General features: G+C 36.8%; 1 protein-coding gene across 1 annotated transcript in view; it reads right to left on the bottom strand.

Moving 5' to 3' along the window:
* LOC109062452 (neurogenic locus notch homolog protein 1-like) overlaps positions 1 to 22,573 on the bottom strand; it is a 48,194-nt gene extending 25,621 nt beyond the window's left edge. The window contains 9 exon segments of the mRNA XM_042724727.1: positions 1,755 to 1,868; positions 3,701 to 3,886; positions 4,035 to 4,190; positions 4,452 to 4,685; positions 4,899 to 5,021; positions 7,641 to 7,979; positions 8,088 to 8,350; positions 20,699 to 20,771; positions 22,244 to 22,573. Coding sequence (XP_042580661.1) covers positions 1,755 to 1,868; positions 3,701 to 3,886; positions 4,035 to 4,190; positions 4,452 to 4,685; positions 4,899 to 5,021; positions 7,641 to 7,979; positions 8,088 to 8,350; positions 20,699 to 20,771; positions 22,244 to 22,301 — 1,546 coding nt within the window. The 5' untranslated portion in view covers positions 22,302 to 22,573.
* Positions 22,574 to 26,231: the final 3,658 nt, after the last annotated feature.

Here is a 26,231-nt window from a genome sequence, read left to right as displayed (position 1 = left end):
TCTGACAGTTGTCCAGAGGACAATCATTGATACCCTCCACAAGGAGGGTAAGCCACAAACATTCATTGCCAAAGAAGCTGGCTGTTCACAGAGTGCTGTAACCAGGAGGGTAAGCCACAAACATTCATTGCCAAAGAAGCTGGCTGTTCACAGATGCACAAACCAACCGAGAGAACCACAGCCTTATGAGGATTGTCAAGCAAATCAATTCAAGAATTTGAGTGAACTTCACAAGGAATGGACTGAGGCTGGGGTCAAGGCATCAAGAGCCACCACACACAGACGTGTCAAGGAATTTGGCTACAGTTGTCGTATTCCTCATAAGCCACTCCTGAACCACAGACAACGTCAAAGGCGTCTTACCTGGGCTAAGGAGAAGAAGAACTGGACTGTTGCCCAGTGGTCCAAAGTCCTCTTTTCAGATGAGAGCAAGTTTTGTATTTCATTTTGAAATCACGGTCCTACAGTCTGGAGGAAGGGGGGAGAAGCTCATAGCCCAAGATGCTTGAAGTCTAGTGTTAAGTTTCCACAGTCTGTGATGATTTGGGGTGCAATGTCATCTGCTGGTGTTGGTCATTGTGTTTTTTTGAAAACCAAAGTCAATGCACCCGTTTACCAAGAAATATTGGAGCACTTCATGCTTCCTTCTGCTGACCAGCTTTTTGAAGATGCTGATTTCATTTTCCAGCAGGATTTGGCACCTGCCCACACTGCCAAAAGGCACCAAAAGTTGGTTAAATGACCATGGTGTTGGTGTGCTTGACTGGCCAGCAAACTCACCAGACATGAACGCCATAGAGAATCTATGGGGTATTGTCAAGAGGAAAATGAGAAACAAGAGACCAAAAAATGCAGATGAGCTGAAGGCCAGTGTCAAAGAAACCTGGGCTTCCATACCACCTCAGCAGTGCCACAAACCGATCACCTCTATGCCACGCCGAATTGAGGCAGTAATTAAAGCAAAAGGAGCCCCTACCAAACCTGAAAAGGATCCCTGTGCCGCATGCTGAAAAGGGAGCTCTGATTTCCATCTGAAACAGTGAAGGCACCTAGCTTCCACTTCTTCGCCTAACTATCTCCCAAAACTCCTTTACACCACTCTTGGGGATCCCCGTAGGCCCTTCTCCTTACACAACCTCATCATGCCTAATATTGTACCTTCGCTCTACCCTCCTTCACTTATGCATGAATTCCTCTGCATCCTAGAAGTGCTGTTTTTCAACAAAAAGAGCCTTTCACAAACTTGCATTTTCAACAAATTTAGTTTCATGTCAAAGGATCAAAGTAGGGTCAAAAAGTATTCTTACAATAAAAATGTTAGATCTCTACTAAACATTTGAATATGTATTAAAATATACTTAGAATTTCTAAACAAAAAATTTCTTAGGTAAACAATAATTAATTTAAATTACCATTATATACCATCATCAATCATATATAATGTATAATAGAATATTATATAATATTATAATATAAATTGTATAAATATTTATTTAAAATATTCTTTAACAGAAATATTTGTGCACTAGAAAAAATATTATTTTTGGTTAAAAACACTAACAAGTTTTTGCTGTGCATAAATGATATGCATCATCTTACTCAAGCAAAAACTGTCTGAAATCGTAACTTTCCAGAAGCTTTCATATGGATTATTTGAAGCATTTTAGCCGGGCTGTGTAAGCCTGCCTCAGGGCAGGGATTAGTGTTCTCCACTCTGTTCTGTCCTGGGAGGTGATTGACCCCTGCACGCTCACCTGTAGGGCACTCGCATTGGTAGTTGTTGATCTTGTCGATGCACTTCCCATTGTTGAGGCAAGGCATGCTGTCGCACTCATTAGTATTGATCTGACAGAAGAGTCCCTCGTACCCTGCCAATTAACATAGGGGAGTAAGCTTCAGACTTAGCAAGTGTTAACAATGCTTTTAGTGATTCTTTTGTGTGTAATAAACAAAATATATTAATTGGGTGTAGTCAGGCATCAGTATCATTTGTGTTTACTGCCAAAAGAAGCAATTATTGGATCACAGATTGGTCATGTGAGGTAATGACATCACCAGTGTGGGGGGTGATATATACAGGTGCATCTCAATAAATTAGAAATGTCATGGAAAAGTTAATTTATTTCAGCAATTCAACTCAAATTGTGAAACTCGTGTATTAAATGATTTCAGTGCACACAGACTAAAGTAGTTTAAGTCTTTGGTTCTTTTAATTGTGATGATTTTGGTTCACATTTAACAAAAACCCACCAATTCACTATCTCAACAAATTAGAATATGGTGACATGCCAGTCAGCTAATCAACTCAAAACACCTTGAAAGGTTTCCTGAGCCTTCAAAATGGTCTCACAGTTTGGTTAACTAGGCTACACAATCATGGGGAAGACTTCTGATCTGACAGTTGTCCAGAGGACAATCATTGATACCCTCCACAAGGAGGGTAAGCCACAAACATTCATTGCCAAAGAAGCTGGCTGTTCACAGAGTGCTGTATCCAAGCATGTTAACAGAAAGTTGAGTGGAAGGAAAAAGTGTGGAAGAAAAAGATGCACAACCAACCGAGAGAACCACAGCCTTATGAGGATTGTCAAGCAAATCAATTCAAGAATTTGAGTGAACTTCACAAGGAATGGACTGAGGCTGGGGTCAAGGCATCAAGACGCCACCACACACAGACGTGTCGAGGAGTTTGGCTACAGTTGTCGTATTCCTCATAAGCCACTCCTGAACCACAGACAACGTCAAAGGCGTCTTACCTGGGCTAAAGGTGAAGAAGAACTGGACTGTTGCCCAGTGGTCCAAAGTCCTCTTTTCAGATGAGAGCAAGTTTTGTATTTCATTTTGAAATCACGGTCCTAGAGTCTGGAGGAAGGGTGGAGAAGCTCATAGCCCAAGATGCTTGAAGTCTAGTGTTAAGTTTCCACAGTCTGTGATGATTTGGGGTGCAATGTCATCTGCTGGTGTTGGTCATTGTGTTTTTTGAAAACCAAAGTCAATGCACCCGTTTACCAAGAAATATTGGAGCACTTCATGCTTCCTTCTGCTGACCAGCTTTTTGAAGATGCTGATTTCATTTTCCAGCAGGATTTGGCACCTGCCCACACTGCCAAAGGCACCAAAAGTTGGTTAAATGACCATGGTTTTGGTGTACTGACTGGCCAGCAAACTCACCAGACCTGAACCCCATAGAGAATCTATGGGGTATTGTCAAGAGGAAAATTAGGAAACAAGAGACCAAAAAATGCAGATGAGCTGAAGGCCAGTGTCAAAGAAACCTGGGCTTCCATACCACCTCAGCAGTGCCACAAACCGATCACCTCTATGCCACGCCGAAATTGAGGCAGTAATTAAAGCAAAAGGAGCCCCTACCAAGTATTGAGTACATGTACAGTAAATGAACATACTTTCCAGAAGGCCAACAATTCACAAAAAATTTTTTTTCTTTTTATTGGTCTTATGAAGTATTCTTATTGTTTGAGTGAATTGGTGGGTTTTTGTTAAATGTGAGCCAAAACCATCACAATCAAAAGAACCAAAGACTTAAACTACTTCAGTCTGTGTGCATTGAATTTATTTAATACACAAGTTTCACAATTTGAGTTGAATTACTGAAATAAATTAACTTTTCCACGACATTCTAATTTATTGAGATGCACCTGTAGAGAGCATTTAAACCAAGTGCTGCAGATCTTTTGGTTACCTGGCATACAGATGCAATGGAAGCCTCCGATTTGATCCAAACAGGTAGCGTCATTATGGCATGGGTTGGACATGCATTCGTTAATGTCCAGTTCACATCGAGCTCCCAAATATCCCCGCAGACATTTACACTGGAAGGAACCTTTTGTGTTTATACACTTTCCAGCATGTTCGCAGGGGTTTGCACCTAAAAGGGTACAAAAAACACCTTTTAAACATTTATTTATAATTAAAATATTTTATTGTAATAGCTACCTTTTTAAACATGACTAGTGTGCTTATCAAGCACCATCAGTATGTATTTATGTATTCAACACAATACAGCCATTCTTTACCCAGGGAACATTCGTCAACGTCTTGGTCACAGGATGGGCCAACATAACCCAGAGGACAGGTACAGATGGCCTTGCCATTGACTGGATTGGTGTCACAGTTGGAGCCTTTCTGGCATGGGTTACTAATACAAGCATCATCCAGGTGACACAGCAGACCTAAAACATAGAGACACACAATGAGAATTAACTTTATTGAACATCTCCTTTTTAAACAGTATGGCAGATTTTATAGACCCTATGAAATCAAAACGTGTTTTATGCCACTCAGTTCTCCTAAATAGTGTAAAAAATCCAGAAGAAAATGGGAGATTTTCTTCAGTGGATTTGCTCAAAACTCACTAAAAACCTAATGCTCAAATAACAGAATGAGTGTTTCAAACCATGATGCATGATTCACGAGAAAAAAAAAATGCACACCTGTGCGCCCATGAGGGCATTCACAGAGGAAGGAGGCCACCCGATCATGGCATGTGGCTCCTGCGTGGCAGGCTGCATCTGCGCAGTCATCGATGTTTTCGCTGCAGTCGTCCCCTGTCCAGCCATTTACACACACACAGTTGTATCCACCCTGTGTGTTCAAGCATGTACCACCATTCTGGCAGGAATTGGGCATCAAATCACACTCATTGACGTCTTCGGTACAGAACTGACCTGAGGAATTAATATATATTTATATTTATAGATTTTGAATTTGCACAGTCATCGATGTATATACGCATTAATTTCTACACATTTATTTTCCAGACACAGATGAAATGCCAAAAACATTTTTTACTCATTGAAGTCCAGTTAGTCTTACTGATTCAATTTGTTTTTTTTTTGTATCTATAAGTGAAATGTGGGGTTTGAGTAGGCAGTTGGTACCTGTCCACTCTGGCTTGCATTGGCAATTGTAGGTGTTTACTCCATCCACACAGGTTCCTCCATTAAGGCAACGGTGGTCTGGACAGTCATCAATGTTCTCTTCGCAGTTCTGACCACTGAAGCCTGAAAAGAAAAAAAAATTCTTAAAAAGTCTAAAAAACAACAAGATTGTTCACATACCCATTTCAGACACTGCCTGTTCAAGATTACACTCCTAAAAACTGCTCAAAAGTTTGGGGTCATTTTTATTATTTATTTATTTTTACAAAATGAATACTTTTATTCAGGAAGAATGCATTGAAGTGATCAAAAGTGACAGTAAAGACTTTTACATTGTTACAAAAGATTTCTATTTCAGATAAATGCTGTTCCTTAGAACTTTCTATTCAAATCAAATTCAAAATCTATCAAAGAATATGGAAAGAAATGGCTCACAGTTCCCAAAAATATTAAGCAGTACAACTGTTGATAACACTGATAATAATAAGAAAAGCACCAAAACAGCCTAACAGAATAATTTCTGAGGGGTCATGTGACACTGAAGACTGTAGTAATAACTGCTGAGAATTCAGCTTTGCCAACACATTTTAAAATATATTGAAAAAGAAAACAGTTTTTTTCAATTGTGTAACTTTTTGCTGTATATTTGATCATATATAATCAATATAGCCTTACTTTCAAAAACATATTTAAAAATCTTCATGATTTCAAACCTTGAATTGTAGTGTACCTGTCCAAAGTATTTCCATAAATTTTAGATTTCTGCTGTTCATCCAAAAAACATAAACATATCCTGTATCTTTTGAGCAGTGTGAAATAAAAAAAATCAGCACTTAATACATTACCCATAATATCAAATTTTCTAGACATGGATAAATATTTGAGCAACTGTTTGCTGACAGAATTCATGTTTTTTCAAGTACTAAATATTTATATCAGATTGCACAGCACAGATCCTTTACCACATACATGCAAATTCCCGGTATAAACAGAGGGATAGAATGTTCTGAAATATTTGAAAAAAGTCGTTACTTTTGTTGCGGTCAACAGTCTTGCTTTTCTGAGAAGACTGGCAGTAACAGGATTCTGTTAGAGGCACCAACGACAACGACTCAACTGACTAACCACAATTTCCTACAATTTAACTCCAAAAAATGCAGTTATGGTATATTTCATAACTGATCACATCATATATTATTAATTCTTTCTTCAAAGTCCATGAATGCACAGAATACAAGTGAAAGAAATAACTTTAGTGATGTTTCCTCAGTGCAGAGGTTTAGGTGGCGAACACACAGACACACACACACACATTCTCATTCTCCCAACACTGACTCTAACCTAGGGACACCAGCATAAGGATGTTGTCGTTCAGACATTTCCTCATGATAAGCGCAAATATTTTCCTGCCGGCATGTTCACACACACACACACACACATACACACAGACAGAGCTGCAGCGGGAGCGCAGATACTATGACTAGGCCGGGATTAAATGAGGCTGTTAGAAGGGCATTGTGGGAGAGGTAGCCTATCCCATGTTCCAAAGTTGTGGGAAACACTGATACTGCATTGTTATTGCAAACTCACTGAGCTCATCTGAAATCTCTACATTCAGTGTTGACCCGGATAGAGGGCCGATATCATTTGTCTTACTGCTGGAACCGATGTCGTCAACAGGACACTTGTGAGTCAAAATAAGCCGAGTGGATTTCCTCTGAGTGATCAAAGTTAAGAGGCTGCCATTGATCCGTCATTTAATGAACTAATTTGTTACGTAACTAATGTCAGTTAAAGCCCTCATCATGATTAAAAAGAGTCATAGACCCCATAATCATGAGGGGTATTTAAGACAAGTCTTTGAATGTTAGCATGCTTAACAGCTCTCAAGCCAGGAAAGGGTATATGTTTGAACAAGTCAGCAAAGTACATAATCACATAAGCTTCAGACACAGGCAATATATCAGATATTCACATATTCATGGTGATTTAGCTGGCTAAATTATGGCAGCATTGTGAATAGTGTGTTGATTTGAAAGTTTTTCATGACTACTTTTTGTCTTGATCCAAACTGTTTTAGATTTGGTAGGGTTTATTCATTTCCAAAAATCAGTTCAATCTGTCAATTTCAATCAATGAAACTATTACTCTACGTATTTGTGATTTTATTTATAATTCTGTAATTGTATTGTATTGCCAGATAGTTTGGTGCTTAGTTTATGCATGTCTATATATACAGTATAAATTGTTTTTAAAAGAATAGCGATAGTTGGGTGAATAGATTTTTCCCCCACTTATGATATATATATATATATATATATGTACTGTACTTACATACTTACACATACACATGTATATATGTACAGTATGTATATATAAACATTTAGTACAAATCTTTAACATGTTGAACTAAATTTTGCTACAGTAATTTACATCTTGAATTAAATGATTTCAGAGCATGTAGTATTAAAAAATGAATATAATCAAAAGACTGAGGAATACTAAGATTTTTCAGCTATTTTGCTCTAATAAGGATAAAAAAAATCAAGAAATCATTTTAATCAAATACAGGATTTTACACAAGACTTAGTTCAGCATAGTTCAGTGTAACAATTTTAACAGTTATGGTGTTTGTTGGTAATGGTAATTGTTTTACTGTATAGCAGTGAACAGTAACTTTGAACTTATGCAAACAAAGAAACCTTTAGTCCTCGTGCAGGTTAACAGGTTAAGGATGCCTACCTGGCAAACAGGAGCACTCATAGCTCGTCTCTCCCTTCTGTACGCAGGTGCCTCCGTGGTAGCATGGTGAAGGGTTACAGGGCTGATAGAGGGTCTCGCATTGTCTCCCAGTGTACTCTGCAGGGCAGTTGCAGTGATACGTGCCCACCTCATTCTCACACACGCCACCGTTCTTGCATGGAGAGGGACTCTGTGCACACTCGTTGACGTCTTGTTTGCAGGTTTGGCCTGAGAAGAAGGGCGTGCAGTGGCAGATGTAGTCGGAATCAAAGGGACTACACTTACCGCCATTGGCACATGGATTTGAGGCACAAGGATCAGCTTGATGGCAGTTCTTACCTAGTGATAAAGAATGTTTACAATCAGAATATGCTCACCACTGTCTGGATTTGAGATGTTAGTTCATACTCCTCATATACATAGTTTCTAACTGGATTGTGGTCTTACCTGACCAGCCTGGTGGGCATTTACACTTGTAACTGTGAATGCTGGTGAGTTCACACGTGCCTCCATTTCGACAAGGAGAGCTAAGGCACACATTATTGGTGGGAGTGAGACACAGTCGGTCCGAGTATCCCAGGCTGCAGTTGCACACAAAGTCCACCGTATTGACAGAAGTAATCAAACGGCACACACCGCCATTTCTGCACGGGGACTGGAAGCAAGGGTTGCGGAACTGGCACGCTGTGCCGGCAAATGGCTCAGGACACCTGTAGAGTGGAAAGCAAGCACAGGGAGAATTAGTACTGTATATACTGCACTTAGTATATGATTTAGGCTTCATAGTCATAAAGCCACTTTCAATGGCATTAGCCTAGCACTGGATAAAATGTCAGTATAAATCAATGTAACTGGACTGTAATGAAACCACTGCATTGTTATTAAGTTTTCAACTTCTCTTAAGGGGGTGGGGGGGGTACAATGCTGTTTCATGCATGCAGAGCTGTTTACACTTTTAAAGAGTTGGATTCTCATGCTAAGCATGGACAAAGTTTAAAAAAACTGTTTGGATGTATGACGGAGTATTTCTGTGCCAAAAATCTTACTTCCGGGTTCATACAAGTTTCGGATTTTTTTTTTCAATCGTGGCTCTTGATGATGTAGACGAGGGTGAAACTCCTTATAAGGGAAAAATAACTTTGTTCAGCTTCCTAAAGAACCCAGCGTTATGTAAACAGTGGATGCAGTTTGTTTTTCCAGGGCAGCAACAGAGTTTCACAAGTGTGTTTGTCAACAGACGGTTTATAAACAAGGCCCAGTTCGACGCTGGATTTGCACATCAATTGATACTGAAAGATGGAGCGGTCCCAGCAATAAAAGATCCCGGTCATGATTCAGAACTGCAGACGGTAAGTGAAACGGCATCAAATGTCTGTTTTGTTGGTATTCGGCACTCAACTGCTCTTTAGCTCTGCCCACGGCGCGCCTCCAGGAGCTTGGCTTTTTCCAGAGAGAATTGTAAAGCTGTATCTTTCTTTTATAAATATGATAAAACTAAAGACTTTTTGAAGATATAAAGGATGCAATACTACTCTATAGGTACTCAAGATTAACCTGAGATTGGGTGAAACTGTGTGTGTTATGCCCCTTTAACAAACTAGTAATAGTAATTTTACTGTGTCAGATTTGTTGCTCATACAAATGGATAAAGTGTAAGTCTTTTCTTTTTTTGTCCAAATCAGCCTACAAACAGCTTGTTAATAGTTGCATAAAAATCTGGTATAGGAGTAAACATTTTAATGCCAAAACTATTACACAAAACAGCTTTTAACACTGAATGCGTTCGAGATTGAGACGGAGGGTAATGGAATGGGAAAACAAGCATTTTTAAAGTTTAACTTATTTTACCTTGAGCACTGTTAACTTAGCTGTCACGTTCGAGTTACTGTCACAAATTTAACAGTCAAACATACTGTATCAATACAGAGCATGTTTACATAGAAAAACAATGGAACAGCAGCACAGTGGAATGCAAAAACGGGTTCTGTATGATGACCTCACAGGTTTTATAGGTTTACAACTATAGTAAAATTTAGTCCACAACTGAACCATCATATAATTACGAATATGGAATATAGGTAACATATTAGTTATCTATTACAGTTTTATATATATATATATATGGGATATACGTATAACTTTGCTGGCTCTGCACTATTTCTGCAATGATTGATGTTAGTTTTTATTTTTACATTATTTAGATAAACTAGTATACAGTTTTAATATTGGCCATTTATCAGTTATCATTATCAGACATAAAATGAAAATAATTATCACCTTATCTGTAATGGCCAGAATTTTAACATCATGCATACTAACATATAATGTATGCCTGAGAAATCCAGACATACACAGCTAAGCCAAAAGTGTAAGAAATACAAAATGTAAAAAGATTGTGCAGTCACACTTTATTGTAAGGTCCACTTCTCACTATTAACAAACCAATAACTATGACTTTTGCCTCAGTAAACGTCTAATTAGCTGCTTATTAATAGTTAGTAAGGAAGTTATCAAGTTTAGGTATTGGGTACGATTAGGGATGTAGAATATGATCATATGTGCTTTATTACTGGTGGTGCTTTTTTGAATGTTTAAGGTATTCTCACAGATTGAGGTTGTGCTTCACAGGTTTAATCCTGTTTCAAACGGATTTATGAAAGTCAGCCTTCCATCAGCGGATCTTAGGAGAAAAAAACAAGCACCTCAGCCTTTCTGAATGAATCTGAATTCATTCACTCCAAAGACAAAGCAGTGTCTATACAAGGGTCTTTGAACCCAGGCCTAACATTATCAGGACTTCAAAGCTGTCTTCCTCCACCTCAATGCCTGCTATTCTTCTACAGTACAGAGTCTCCACAGCATCAATCAGGACCTTGGGAATACAGAGATGCCACAGCAAAAACTTTGTAAAAGAGCCGTACAGACCTCATAACAGGTTTTTCCTGGGTTGGCTTGAAAGTAATCTTTTGCCGATTTTACTCGGCGACACAAAAGGGGCCCTCCCTCAACATGACTATGCTGAAATAACCTTTTGCAAAAAGCTAAAGCCATCCAGAGCCTTTGGAATACCGAAGCCATGTTTTTGGCCTCGGGGGGCAGCCGGAATATCTCAACACATTCCCAGTGCACTGTTCTCTGATCCAAACAGGGCCCCCCTCGGTGGGTTGGATGTTTTTACTGTGTCTCTCCCAGGATTATGATGGCCAATAACTTCAACCAAGAAAAGAAAACACAGGGGACTGAGAGCCAGGCACGACAAAACCATTAAGTGCACGGTGGGAACTGCACTGTTGCCCACAATGCTACCTTTCCTCCCATTGTCCTATGGCCACCCTGGCACATTTCTGGAGGTTTGTTTAGGGTTTTGTGATTATTACACAAACATCTTATGCATCACTAGCACAACGTCAAACTCTGAAGTTATGTAAGTGTCATCAAGCTTGACATTGTAAAAGAATTCCATAGAAGAGAAGGTTTCCAGCATGTAGCGTACATTTTTATTGTTTAATTCTCTTCACTGGGGTCCATTTATTAAATGTTTTGCACCAGCAACCTGCATATTTTTGATTTCCACCTGACCCTGAGAATTAAATAGTCTGTTTTTTGCTGCTATGACTTTAAAGTTGCACTGAAATGTAAGCAGCAAAAAAAAAAAAAAAAAAAAAAAAAATCCTTTCTTCTGTACATCTAAATTAGACAGATTATCTAAGAAAAAAAAACTGTAATTTGGAGGAAAAAAACTGTAATTTGGGGTTTGTGAGTTAATGAAAAGCAAATGCAAATGCAAAAAAAAAAAAAAACATAAAAATGTAAACTTAAAAAGTAAATACTTTTAAAATAAAAACAATACTTGAACATTATAAACAGAAATATTTTACTTGTTGACCTTGTTGACCTGCATGACCATTAACCGATATCAGATTACCGTAAACATGCGAATGTGTTGTCAATTTATTAAAAAATTTACTTAAAATCTTGAGAGGTTTTCAAGAGAATATTTTAGAATAAAGTAATGTATGAATAATATGTAACCATGTAATCTATAAATAAGTAACTGTAATATAAATAGAAGCATTTTACAATGTAATGAAATCCATTAACAAGTACTTAATTTTTGGAATCTGATTACGTTTGACATCCCCATCTTTCCAATACAGCCTCATTGCAAAATGACAGATTCGGTGTGTGCTGAATGTGCTGCTGAAAGTCAGATTGAAATGATCAGGGACATTGTTAAAATAAACTTTCTAACTTCTGTCATTTCTAACTTTTATAATTTCTAACTTCTCTCAGAAGGAAATGCAGAGCAGCAGGTGCCAAACAGCCAGGAACAGAAGAATTAACTTATAATGACTTATCTTAATAGTTTTCTCATGATATTGTTATTTTTCCCCAAGTCTTTTACAGCTTGGTTGTAATAAATGTTTTTTGAAATAAATGTAGAGAGGAAGTTATGTATTTGGCTGTAGTTGGTTTTTTAGTTTATAATGCTCTTGTATCCAAAACGTTAAAAAAAAGATGATATCACGCCTTCAATGAGAATTGAGATCTGATACAGAAAAATTACGCTGATTTAACCCAGACAACACATCACTGTGTGCAGTTATGAGGGCCTGTGTCGGCCTTCCAGAAAGGCCTCAGGGAGCAGGTGCGCATGCTAATGAGGGAGCAGCAGCTGCTGGTCACAGTGCACCCGACTCCCTACTCATAAACTCCCCTCACACTTTCCCAAAGAGAATAAGAGGGCCAAGGCAGCAGGCAGTTGAATGGTTTGCCCACCACAGAGCAGAGCAGACAGGCTCCATGAGAAGGCCCATTGTTCCTGCCGCCATTCAGAGCAGAGCTGACCGCAGTCTGGGTGCCCCTAACCCCTCTGAGAGTGCATTCAGCTGTTAAACCTCCTCTTCTTTCCCCTCCCTTCCATCCCATCCCTCGGTCACCTCGCTATCCCTCTTGTTCTCATCATGGCCTCCCTTTTTAATTTTCCAGCCTCCTCTTCACTTCCTTCCTACTTGGCTGGGCTAGAGCTGTATTCACACTCCTCCATGTTTGCCTTTCACCTTCTCCTCTCATCTTCAGCAGTTCCTGGTATATCTGGATGATGAGGTCATTTTTGAATCATACACATCAGCACAAACAACTCCCTTTCCTGCTTTTAAAAGTTATAAAGGGTTTAAGGGTTCTTTAATGGCCTGTGTTGATATCTATTTGCATACTACTTAGATTATAATATTTTATATATTATATAAAATATACATATACACCACAGTTCAAAAGTTCGTTATAAAACTGTAGTGTCAGTAAAATATAATATATATGATATTACATAAACAATGTTTTTGTGAAGGCCAATGAGACATAAATAACATTGCTGAAATTAAACTACAAATTATTTTACATTCAGTAAAATACTACAGAAATATACAAAATCAGTATTAGTATTGGTACAATCTTGTTAAGGTTGAGCTGAAGGTGATGGTCCTTCATCCAGCAAGAAATGTCTGTTAGACAAGCTAAGATGCGAGCAGCTATCATCGGATCATCAGGATGGAATGAGAGGTTGAGTTATCACATCAGTGATATGAAAAGCCATGTTTCTGAATGACAGAACCTAGTGATGCCATGTAGACAGAGAAGAGAAATGGTCCAAGAACTGAGCCCTGAGGCACCCCAGTAGTTAGATATTGCGACTTTTGTGTTGTGAGGATCCAGGATACCTTGAAGGACCTATCTGAGAGGTAAGACTCAAACCACTGGAGTGCAGTTCCTGAGATGCCCTTTGCCAATAGGGTTGACAGGAGGATCTGGTGGTTAACCGTGTCAAAAGCTGTCAGCTGTTAGAGTTGATGAAGGAGGGGGAGGAGGAGGACAAAGGAGGGAGGAAAATGTTTTAGAGAGCTTGTGAGAGTTAGACAAATTGTTAATTTTATGATAGCATGTCCTTTTAGCAGTGGACAACAGTAGAGCAACAGTCTACAAGATTTGTACATTTCCTGAAGAAATTGACCCGTTTTCTGTTTTATTGTGTGGTAGACAAAAATCAGTATTTGGATGAGTTGGAAAAGTAATAGCATATATCTTTTCAACCAACAACACTATTTTCATTGGCGGATATAATATTTAGAGTAAGTGGTTACTATCTTTGGGGAAGAGATGTTTAACATAACTACAAACATCTATCTAGCCCAGTCCCTATATTATGTGGAATGAAGAAAATTTTCCAAACACTTTCAAAAGTACACAGCAGTCTGACAAGACTGGCTCACTAAAAACCCAAATTCTTGTGTTGTTCTTCAGTTTAATTTCCCAAAACATATCTAGTAGGATTCCATGATGGATGGACCTTTAACTCGCAAGCTTTCTGAGACAAAGAATATGAACCTGGTTTACAGGATTTTTGCATTGCCTGAGGGAGGAATCCATGGCCTTGCTGGAATGTAATCGTTTACATTAAAAATTCACCCCATTCTGTGTCCCCATCCCTGAAAGCACTCCTCAATGGAGAGGCCTGGCAGCCGCACTTAACGGCACCCTTTGAAAGTCTACTAGACCTGCCCGTCCTGGCAAACAGTCCCACTTTTTGAGGGGGTAAATACATAGGGGACTTAGTCAGCCTTGGCTCCTGCTAGTAAAGCACACACTAGGGAATTACAGTGAGTACACTGTGGACCCCCACAGGAAAATCTGCCAGTTTGCTCTTTAACTTGGCAAATGCTTGTCACGTTAGCAATCAAGCTACTTAAAGTGGCATTAGGCCACAAAGAGGTAGCCTACTAAGATAAAAATACATTAAAGAGAACAAAAGGAATGAGGCTTTTAATTTAAATTTTCCATGTGTTGCTTGCTGTTCCTTTTTAATTAACTGAAAAATATTTCAGTGTATTGTCCAAATCTCTACAAATCTATAAAATATGATGATTAAAAAGTGTATTTAACCTTCTCATCTCAAATCTCTTGCCCAAACAGAAAATGAACGAAAAAAAAAAACGTTTTGTTGTTTTGCTTGTGTCCTATAAAACCATCAGTGCATTTCTTGACATTTCTTGCCAAATTTATAATTATGCATATTAAAAACTACAGAATTCCCCAAATCCTTTTAAGTTAAAAAAAACAATCTCCATTTACAAATCTCCATCCTTAACTCAGACAGAAAATTCCCATAAAAATAAATCACAGGTTCTGTAAACATACCTAGTTCGTGTTTGATTCTGTGACCAGAGAATGACCCCATACTGTTATTCTACCTTCACCATCCTCTCAGAAATCCCTTTGTCCTCCAAAAGTGATGGGATTCATTCTGTGGCCACCAGTAGCCCATAACAACAGGATTTTACTAGCACTGCAATGCTGGCAAAGGCCAGAGCAGATGTTTTGTTGACACCTGACCCTCAGCCAGATGAAACACAGGGGGTTTCCACCCACTGCGCTCCAATCTGCCATCTGCCATTGAAAGGTCACAAAGTGAAGGGGGTTGTCTCTCACAACAAAAAGTTAAAGTCTAACTTGAAAGCCCTTTCATGGTTGAACTACAGGACTGAATACAGAATACTGTAAATAGTGGCTGTAAAGACAATGAATTAACGTCCAAAACAGCACTGTGACGTTTGAAGTTCTTTGAACATCATTCTACGTGTAATTAAATAATATTTTATTACTACAGTGTTTGTGCACAACGTTAATTACCACAGATCTATTATTCCTTCTTTCTTTCTTACAAAAAGCAAATACCACAATTAAAGTAGGGCAACTAGAAATTAAGCTAGTGTTTTTCTTAAAGCACTTACATTAATTCTTGCTTAAATGTTTATTATTTAAGCAAACAATTTGGGTGGGGATACTGCTAAGTTTTCCCTATATAAAGTCATTTCAATTTATTCAAAAAGGACACAAAAACCCCATAAATGTATAATGTATAAAATATAAAGTTAATCCATATTACTCATGCAATAGATCCCATGTCTATCTGAAGTTGATATCATTTTTGCAAAAGTTTACAAAAATTACACACTTTATTCACAAAAAATCTTAACGTCTGCCCTAGTTCAGAGCCATGCTAATAGCCATGATTCAGTTAAAAAAATCTGGCCTAAATGATTCTTTCATAAATCAGACTGACCCGGTTGCAGAGCTTCTCATGTTAACAGTAATATTTTACAGTAATATTTTACAGTAATATTTTAAAATGTTACCGTTTTTACTGTATCTTTGATCAAATAAATGCATCTTTGATAAGCATAAGAGCCATTTCTTTTGAACAAATAAATACTTTTTATCCAGCAAGGACACATTAAATTGATCAAAAGTGATGGTAATTTAATTGATACCATTTTTGCACAATTTTACAAAAATTACACACGTTATTCACAGAAAATCTTAACATCTGCCCTAGCTCATAGCCATGCAAATAGCCATGATCCAGTTCACAAAACTGGCCTGAATGATTCTTTCATAAATCAGACTGATCCGATTGCAAAGCTTCTCGAGTTAACAGCTCACTGGAGGGGAAGATTATCGGTAACAATTTAATGCAAAGCTATCATATGACTTCAGAAGACAACACAAGCTGTATGGACCATTTTTATGATACATTTATGGTGCGTTTGTGTCCTATTACAACCAGTACATTATTGAAACAATTTTATTTTAAACTATAGTTCAAACCATATTTACTTAACATATATTTAAAATATTATTTAATATTAAGTTTATTTTAATATTTTGTGGCCTGTTTATTTGTATTATAAGTAACTTACTAACTGTGATTTTGCTGTGAATTTGACAAGCTGAAATGACTTACTTTCTTGTCAGCATTATGTCTTGAATGCCTTTAATAGAGCTTAGTTAATTAGTTGCCCAGAACATTCCTAAAGGAAATTATCTAGCATTAGTTGTTTGAGTGATGAGGCTATCTGTAAGATAGTTGTTAGGTTTTGTTAAGAAGGTCGTTGCACCACTGGCCTGTTTTATCCCCTTGGGCAGTGCGACAATGATGCAAAATCTACTCACTTTTAAACCCTAATATCCTGGAGTCGGGAGTTTAACTCTAAGGAGTCTTTGCAGTCTTGTCTGTTCTTTATGAAACAATGGACCTGGGCTCTTCGCACTCTCTCTGTAATCACCAGAGGAGACATGATCCTCCAGGCCCACATCTGTTAGTGTTCATTACGCTTGTGTTTATTTGTCCCTAGTACTGAGGGACCCTATGGGAACGATAGTTCCGCTGAGGGACAGGGAGCAGCTATTAACAGACCCAGTACTTTTCTAATGTGTTGCTCCTGGTGGTTTTATGAGGCTAGGGAGAAGGTTCATGTTTTCAGATGTCCTTCACGTCACTAAATAAATAATCATTATTGAGTGGTATGACGCCGGACACTTAACAGGAAGAGGATTTATTCATTAAAGATATCCTTGTCAACCCCTCTGACAGTGTGACAATGTGAGAGGAAACTTTTAAATATCTGCCACTGCCACGGCTGAATAGAAAAACCACCGGCATTAGCTGGTATTATGCTGTAAGTAGCAGCCATTGTACATTGTGAATTATTTACCTTGATACTGATCACTTGTAATGCTGTGTTCCACAGGCAGATGGTTCAGGTCAAAAGCATCAAACAAAAACAACACACGCCTGGTGTGTTTTGCTGGCTTTTTTTTTTTTTTTTTTTTGTACTTGGCCAGCTGTACATACAGAACACAATCTGGCAATAACAGAATGGACAATCAAAGTTTGCTGAATTCCTGATAGAAATAGGGCAGAATCAGATTTCAACCCAACACAAGTCACTTTGGTCACTCAAGACATTATGCTGTACCATAAAGCTGCCGAGAATTGGACACTCAGCATCTGCGGTGATATGATAATAAGATAAAAGACTACAACTTCTCCTCCTTTGGCACTGGTGTCCATTTCCTGTATCAAAATACAGCAAGGAACTCATCTCTAGAAAGCAAACTGAGCTTTTACTGAAACTGTCCCACACAATCAAGTGGTCATTCTGGATTACTGCTTTAGAAACACCACACATGGCCCAGGGTGTGAATTACAACCATTTTGTCTCAAATTTACAAACTAGGGATCATAAATATACAGTGACACTCTGTATTAATACAAACGCAAATTAAAATGTATCCTGCATAAACTGACTTTAAATATATATAAGAGATTATTCAAACTCGTATGTCAATAACAAGTCTTTTTTTTTAATATATCAATACTTTCATCCAGCAAGTATGCATTAAACTGAATAACTGATCAGTGGTAGTAAATACATTTATGATGCTACAAAAGATTTCTACTTCAAATAAATGCTGTTGTTTTTTTTTTTACTTTTTATTTATTAAAGAATGTATCACTGTTTCCACAAAAATATTAAGAAGCAACTGTTTTATACATTGCTTATAACAATAATTTAAAAATGTATTAATATAGAAAAATGTTAAATTGTTGTAATATTTTACAATATTACCGTTTTTATGAATAATTAGATGGATACATGTTAGTGATGAATTAAAGCAAGGTTTATCCCACCGACATCAGTTTGTCAGCTCTGTATTCAAATCTTTATGAATCTACTGGGACCCAATCGGAAGACGCTGAGCTCTTTTTGCACATTACATCAACAGCCACCCATCAAAGACATAGTCGGAAGGTCTGAAGTTCGCATGTGAACTTCTCCTCATCTCCCTCCAGTCTTGCATCTCTCATCTCCTTGTTGAACACTAATCCTTTTGATTCAAATCTGCCGTCCCTCATACATACAAGGAATTCAGATGTGGAAGCTGGTTTGTATTACTGTCAGTTGGTCTTCTGGCCTTGCCAAAGCGTCAAAGATAACGACTCACTCATTCCTTTATGAGCCTGTCAGAGTGCCAGATATGAGTGTTAGGTATTCCTGGCATGGAATGTCAAGTAGATTCAACACATCTTCCTAAAACAATATAAGACTAGCTGAATAAAACTTGATTTAAAATGATCTACCTGCAGTTACATTTTATATGTTTCTACATAGATTTTACTCTTCATGTGACATATTAAATTAATGCAATGTGAATGTTTTGTCAGTGAATACAATATACTTTATATTTAAATGAACTTCTTTTAATAAAGTAAAAAAAAAAAAAATATTCAGCCTGACTAAATCAAACCAACTGAATTAATTTTAGGGTTCAAATTTAAAATAAATAAATATAAATTAAATAAAGTTGTACATTTTCACTTTTTATAATGTGTTTGTTTTTACTTATTTTCTTACTTTATTTTTGTCTGGATAAAATGGGGTGAACTAAACATTTTAAAGTTTAACAAGTGTGTTTTAGGAGCCTTGCGTTCACAGTTAATAATATTTGGTCAGGTAATATAAAAAAATGTGTCTCTTATGAAACAATTAACTAGTTACATGTTATGTAAAACATATTTAATACTATTATTAATTATTAAAAAATAATGTGTATCTTTTTATGTTATTTATAAATGTTATTTAATATGACTGAATCAGCTGAAACCACATTCAGTCAATTTTAAGAAGATGTTTTGAAGAATATTTCAACTCAAAGTCAAAAGGTTTGCAAACCCCTCTGACTTTCATTTATGCACAAACAAACATTGAGACATTTTTCAAAATATCAAAAAGTCATACAGGTTTGGAACAACATGAGGGGGAATAAATAATGACAGAACAAAATTTTTTGGAAGAGCTACCTCTTTAAGAAAACAACTGCACATTTTCAGTATTTACAGTGCGGCGACTGAAAGCGAAAAATATCTCACAAAGCATTTGAGGACATTCACAATGGATCCGTTTGATTAGAGGGACAGCATGGCCAAAACTGACCTACGAACTCACTTTTTGCCAAAGTTTGTCAGACATTTTGCAGGACCACCAGTCTACATTTGTTTATCCACCAGTTGCATTTGAACAATAGATAAAAGGTACTAGACATAGTAACGTGCCATCCTGAGCGGGAGAGCAGCCTTCGTTTGTATCTCCATGTTTAATTAGAGGAGTCTGAGTATGATAGGGCACAATGGTGGCTTTGTGGCCCGACTGAGGCAGGGAGGCTGCCAGACAGAATTAAGATGTGGCCCACCGCCAGCATGGCTCCATGTGCTCACAGTCCACTGAGGGAGGCCAAAAACAAAGCCGCCACCATCCCGCTTCAGATGAGCCCTGATAAACTCATTGATAGCCGGAGAAAGACAATGTAACCATGGCCAAATGCTTGCAACCCGATCCTGCATTCACATCACTGCTGAAGTAAAAAGTACAGAGGGCCAAAGAGAGTTAACCCTATTAGAAAATCGACCAACGCAATTAATGCAAAGAAGCAGTCGACCGTTGTGTTCGGTCGCAGTAGAGAAATGAGAGTTATGTGATGCTATGCGAGCTGAGGCGACCTGTTTGCTCTTGATTTTCCAGTGGTGCAATGCTACCAATTATGAAAACATCCAGTCCAATTACACTCTACTGCCATCTGTCCTTCTAATGTAAATCACAGAGAGTGAATGGGTATTCAAAATAGGACAAAACACCCGAGCAGAGGCAGGGTGCGCAAGGGGGGGCCTCAGGCATTCTGGGAAGCCTCAAACAGATTAGTCACACAGAATTAATCTAGACTGGAGAACAATGGTCGCCGAGCTTCTAGCAAACCCCAGCTGTCATTCCATAAAAGAAAAGCGAAATAAGATTTAGGGCTCTGGGTGTCTCCGAGACTTGGGCTGAAGAAGTGGCCCGTACTCACGACCAGCCGGAGGGGGGTGATGCCCTAGGCCCTCTTCATCAGAGGTTGTGTATGTCGTTCATTAGCTGAGGCCATGTTTTTCAAGGAGAGAAGCACACTTTGCTTTTGTTTAGAAGTTTGGGATTCAAATTGATCTCTTGTGTTCTGGTATACAACAGTTTTTAATGCTTCGCTGAAAATTGTAAACTTTTGGAACCGGATCACAATGAAATTTCATATCAGTGATGTGTGCAATTCTAAAACAATGTATTAAATTCTTCCACAGGGTATTGATGTGGTTCAGAAACTGTAATTTTATGTAATTGAGTTCAATTACTTACTTGCATTCTCCCCTTCCGTCTGCAGTAGGTCCACATGTACCACCATTTTGGCATTTTTCTGAGCATTCCAGGCCTGAAAATATAGAAACAGGGTTATAAATTTCTATTGAGTATTGCATGATTCAATCCATATATACTGCCAAAGGTGGTATCATCCTTAATTTTTTTAATATTAATAAGAATATTTATTACACGTTCTTAAATTTTAAGTTTGGTTCCAAACTATGCAAAAGTTGGTAAAATACTGGGAAAAAACCCAAAAGAAAGTGTGACTCCTAACACCTTAAAGTGATGTTTGTGGACAGAGGGACTTGACAGCACACTACTGTGAGCATTCTTCATTCTGCAGCTGTTCTGGGGAATGTATTATGGCAAGCTGTTTTAACATTTATTCTTTAAAACCAATTAATATCTGTTACTTTTACTTATTGCCTATACTAGTACTTGTATTTAATTACAAGTAAGCAATCCAAAGTGACTAGTATCTTTTTTCCACTAATACCTATTCATTATATGCTAGTATATGTTCCTACAGTGACTGTCTATTTAATTGGCCACTATAACTTTTTTTTTATGTTAGCTTTTTTATGTGTAACATACAATGCCTAATCAGGACTTATCATGAAGATTTTAAAAAAAATATATACTAGTATGGCTGGAATATACTAATTCTAATAAATTGATTTTACTGAATATATTGGGAAACTTCAATATATAGCTACTTGAATAGATACTAGAATAAAATATGTAGGTACTAGAAACGGTTGGAATGCAAACTAGTAAGAAGTGAATAGTTGTGAGTAAAAATGAAATTAATGAAATGTGACTAAAAGCAACTGAATAAGTAACCTATATACTTTTACCTATCAGTAGTAACTAAAGAAATTACAAAATACACTGCTTAGCCTAATTATATCAACATTTCTTATTAATATTTAATAAGAAAATAATAAAAAATAATCAGGCTACTAGTAACATAAAAATAGATAATAGCTGCAAGCAATACAAATGGCTTGCCATAATATACGTTGGGTTGCATCTAAGTCCAAAAGTGTTGAAACTTCAAACTGCGCTAGTGCAGTATGAACTGTAGTATCGAAACCGCCATGTGATGTAACTGATTCAAAAACACATTTGAATGCGTTCAAATCTGTATCATTACGGCGTACGAAACTTTTAATATAGGCAACTAAAAAGTTGGATATGTGTATTTTGCGTTAGAGAAAAACTAGCGACAAGTTAGCAGTGTTAGTCCAACATAGTTTTGATAGATACTAATTAATACCGTTACAGGTAACAAAGTTAAAGTTCAGTCTACAGAATATCAAACGATTTATCATGTCTGCTCTTTATGCCGTCTGAAACAAGTGAATAGGCTGAGTACTGACATCAGTGCGCAACAAGTGAATTCTTCTCGGACAAGGTGTTTAATTTTACAAATGTCAGAAATAAACGTAGACTATTTATTAGAAATCATGTTAAGCATAATGTAAGAATAGAAATTGCGACTGGCGGCTAATGAAGAAAGCATCTTATGCAACGTACCATGCGTCAAAGTAAAGAGTGATATCAGAAGAATAAGTTTCACGAGGAAAAGATGCATTCCTTCTTATGGATAGTTGTGGGATTCCACGCAGGCTTAACTTATATCCAACATTGGTATGTTCAAGAAAAGGAAATGAATCACGTATGTATAAAAAATAGATCCAAAAACAGCACTTGTGGCTTGTGCTCGCGAACTCCGGTGCTGCTCGTGCTCGTGCAGTCTGAGCTGAGTGAATGAGAGAGATCATGTATTCAAGGCTTCATTCCCCTGCTCTCATCCAGAGGCTCCTTCCGCCGCACCACTTCACGAGCTGTAGCCTTAGCTATTCATTTACTTGACAAACGTTCTGAAATGGCAGTGGGAAAAACACGCCCTCCCTTAAACTCGGTTGGGGATTTCAAAACATGTAAGCGGGAAAATCTCAGAGCCAAATCACTCGATGCTGTTTAAACTCATACTTTTTTTTAATAAATCATTATCGAAAGACGACACGTGACGTCAAGTTTTATATGGATCCTGCTTAAAGCCTACACTGTAAAATTTTCAAGCTGCTTCAACTAATTATTTAGTAACTAGATCCACATTAATTTTAAGTTCAATCAATTTCTCTCTTCAAGTGTTATCTGAATTGTTATTTAGTAGTTTTTGTTGCTGTTGTTTTGTAGTAAGCCTGTTTTGTAGGCTCAATCTTTACTGTTATACTCCATTAAGCTAAAATGTTTAAATTGGTCAATCATTTAGAAAACTACAACAAGTTATGTCAATTAAAATGTAACCATTGACTCAACTAAGATTTATTATTTGGGCATCATAAGAAGTTGCTGTTGAACTAGTTATTACATTTTATATATATGACCCTGGACCACATTTTTTGAAATTGAGATTTGAATGAATAAGCCTTTCATTGATGTATGGTTTGTTAGGATAGAATAATATTTGGCTGAGATACAACTGTTTGAATATCTGGAATCTGAGGGTGCAAAAAAATCAAAGTTTTTAGAAAATCACCTTTAAAGTTGTCCAAATGAAGTTCTTAGCAATGCATATTACTAATAAAATATTAAGTTTTGATATATTTACAGTGGGAAATTTACAAAATATCTTCATGGAACATGATCTTTACTTAATGTCCAAATGAGTTTTGGCATAAAAGAAAAATCAATAATTTTAACCCATACAATGCATTTTATGGCTATTGCCACAAATATACCCCAGCGACTTAAGACTGGTTTTGTGGTCCAAGGTCACGTATTTTTATAGTTTAACAGAAACCAGCATGATGTGGTTTAATTACAGGCTGCAACACGGGTCAGATTGAGCAGAGGACTCGTCTGGTACTCGTGGTCTTGTCCCCAATGTTTGTGTATAAATACATATGTTTTAAATAAAACGGTCCTGCCTGTTGTTGATAAATACCAGTGATAACGTTTATACCTTTTCAATATACTCTATATGTTTTGATAAATTCAGTCTAAGTTAAGTAATTGATATTCTGAAATCTTGACTGGATTTGAAAATAACCCTTCATCTAATGTGTTTAAAATATATTTGTGCAGACATAATATAATTTGTCTCAGCTAAGCCCAAGCAAATAAACTAGCCCTTCCAACATTTTGTTAATTGGATTTTTTACAATGTACACAAGGGGAACCAATCTGCCAAAATAAAGACAAATAAATGAATAAAAAGATTATGCTAATTCATTTTTTCACATAATTTATTTATTTGTTTATGCCAATTATTATTTAAGCATTATTATTCTTGTAATTATTTATTATTATTATTATTATGGGTGATTTTTTTCCTCCATATACACCAGAGATTTTTTTCTGCTTGATTTATCAATAGTGCAAAGTAAATGCAAAAAAGTTCAAGTGCTTTTTTAAGATAATATCATTTTGACTTTTAGTATAAAACAGTAACAGTTTCCACAGTAACATGCATAACATAATTATTATCAAGTGCAGATACAGTTTAAGGCTACAAATTTTCTCTGATTTGCATGAGTGATGCTGGTTGCTGATAAAGTGTGCTTAGGGGTTGAAAATAGTTACATATACAATATGCAGCATGCTGTGGTTTGGGGGTTGACATTTTTAATTCTCAAACTGTACATTTTATTCTATTTTGAGTCAGACTGTTATGTTCATAAAGTTATTATTTAATTTAGGGTCAAAAATGCTCCAATGGTTTAAAATGTATATAAAATAACCTAGTTACCCGTTATTATGTTATTAATAACAGCAATAATTCTACTGATTGAACTTCTTCAGTTAAAGTGTTTAACATAAATGCAGTGTGCCATGGTTTACATGCCCTTATTACAAGTATAAATGCTTGTGAATATCAGTTCATGGCTCAAATAATGCCCCTAAAAATAAAAATAAAGTTAGTTTTTGACACTGTCCAGTATTGTAAACATGAAAAAAAAAAACAGCAAAACTCAAAAGGGAAAAGTTCTTAATTTCATTAAGAGGTGAGAATTCTAGTCAGGTCCTAATTACATCTCCACAGACCTACAAAATTAGGCAGCTGCTATCTATTTTTTATGGAATTGTGCAATGCAAAGTCAGAACATGCAGTGATGAATCACACAGAGGTTATTCACGTTCTCACTTTCTCTGAACACAACTGGAAAGTCCCTGTGCTCCATAGCTGTGAACCACAAGAGGAATATAGCAGATCTTTGGAGTATCAGGCAGAGAAAACAGACATGCTTTGAAGTTAGGCTGCAATTATATGTGACAGAATCATATCCTGACAGTGATGAAAGCAACACTATTTAGACAGTGAATGATCTAGGCTTGTAGTAAGCCTGCTTGAGACCACATACAGTATTAAGCACATCTGAGTTAACTACATTTAATCTTGGGAAAAGACACTAGAAGCAGGAGTTTTGATGGAAGAATGCATACATTTACACTGAAATCACCAATCTTAGGTGTTACGCAGAAGAAAGAACAACATAACAGTGAGTATATTTTGACCCTATATTTATTTTTGTGTGAACTGTTGGCTTATTAATAGCACAGTAAAAGTAGAGATAGACAAATAAAATTGTAAATCGCTTCAAACTTTTTAGGAAACTTAAGCACTAAGGACACAAAACTAGTGTGGTTGGAAAGCCATTGTAATGGTCAAAGACAGATAATAGAAAAGCCACTTATTGTGAATGACCTGCATAAAGAAATCACTGGCATGAAAGACTCATAAATTGTTCTAAAGTTGTATTAAGAATTTTTTTTTTAATAATTGTGCCTACCTGGGTGTAATCACACACAAAAGGACTGATGTATTTGTAGACCCTTTCGAAAAAGAAGTTTATTCAAGTGTGCTATTAGTATACTTCTTTTAAACTAAAAATAGGAAAGTATGCTTTTGGTTTACTTTTTATGTACTTCTCAGAAATGGGTTTTACTGTATGTACTCCTCAGAAATATACTTAAAATGACATTTAAGTATACTTGACTTATACTTGCAAAAATTCTAAATATTATTTGAGCTATACTCCTAGAATCCACGTTTTCATTATTATATGGTAGAGGGTGCTGGTACACATCTTCTGCACAGAATTGTAAAAAAAAAAACACAAGTGAAGAAGAAAAAAAGAAACAACAGATACTGACACATGTAATCTAACAGAATCATCTGACATGAAACCACATCAAAACTGTAACGTTATGGAATAAAACGTCGACCGATGAAGAGGTAATATTAAAGTCAAGCTTTGGGGTGTTGATCAACTCCATCTACGTTTTGATTATCATTCTTTTTTCCGCTTTCTGTTCAAAATGTTATTTCTTAATTTTTTATGAAACTTACCCTCATTAAAGTGTTTTAAAAAAGAATGCATGAAGCTAGAATAAAATGTTTTTGTTAACAAGCAGATACCCTGTTCTTTGGATGTTTTGTATGTTCAGATATTCATATAACAAAATATATACAAATTCAAACCTAAATAGGGACATAGTAGTATACTTAAAGTAT

The sequence above is a fragment of the Cyprinus carpio genome, chromosome B5, assembly GCF_018340385.1.
Source record: "Cyprinus carpio isolate SPL01 chromosome B5, ASM1834038v1, whole genome shotgun sequence".
NCBI classification, from domain to species: domain Eukaryota; kingdom Metazoa; phylum Chordata; class Actinopteri; order Cypriniformes; family Cyprinidae; genus Cyprinus; species Cyprinus carpio.
This window is presented reverse-complemented; position numbering and strand designations above follow the sequence as displayed.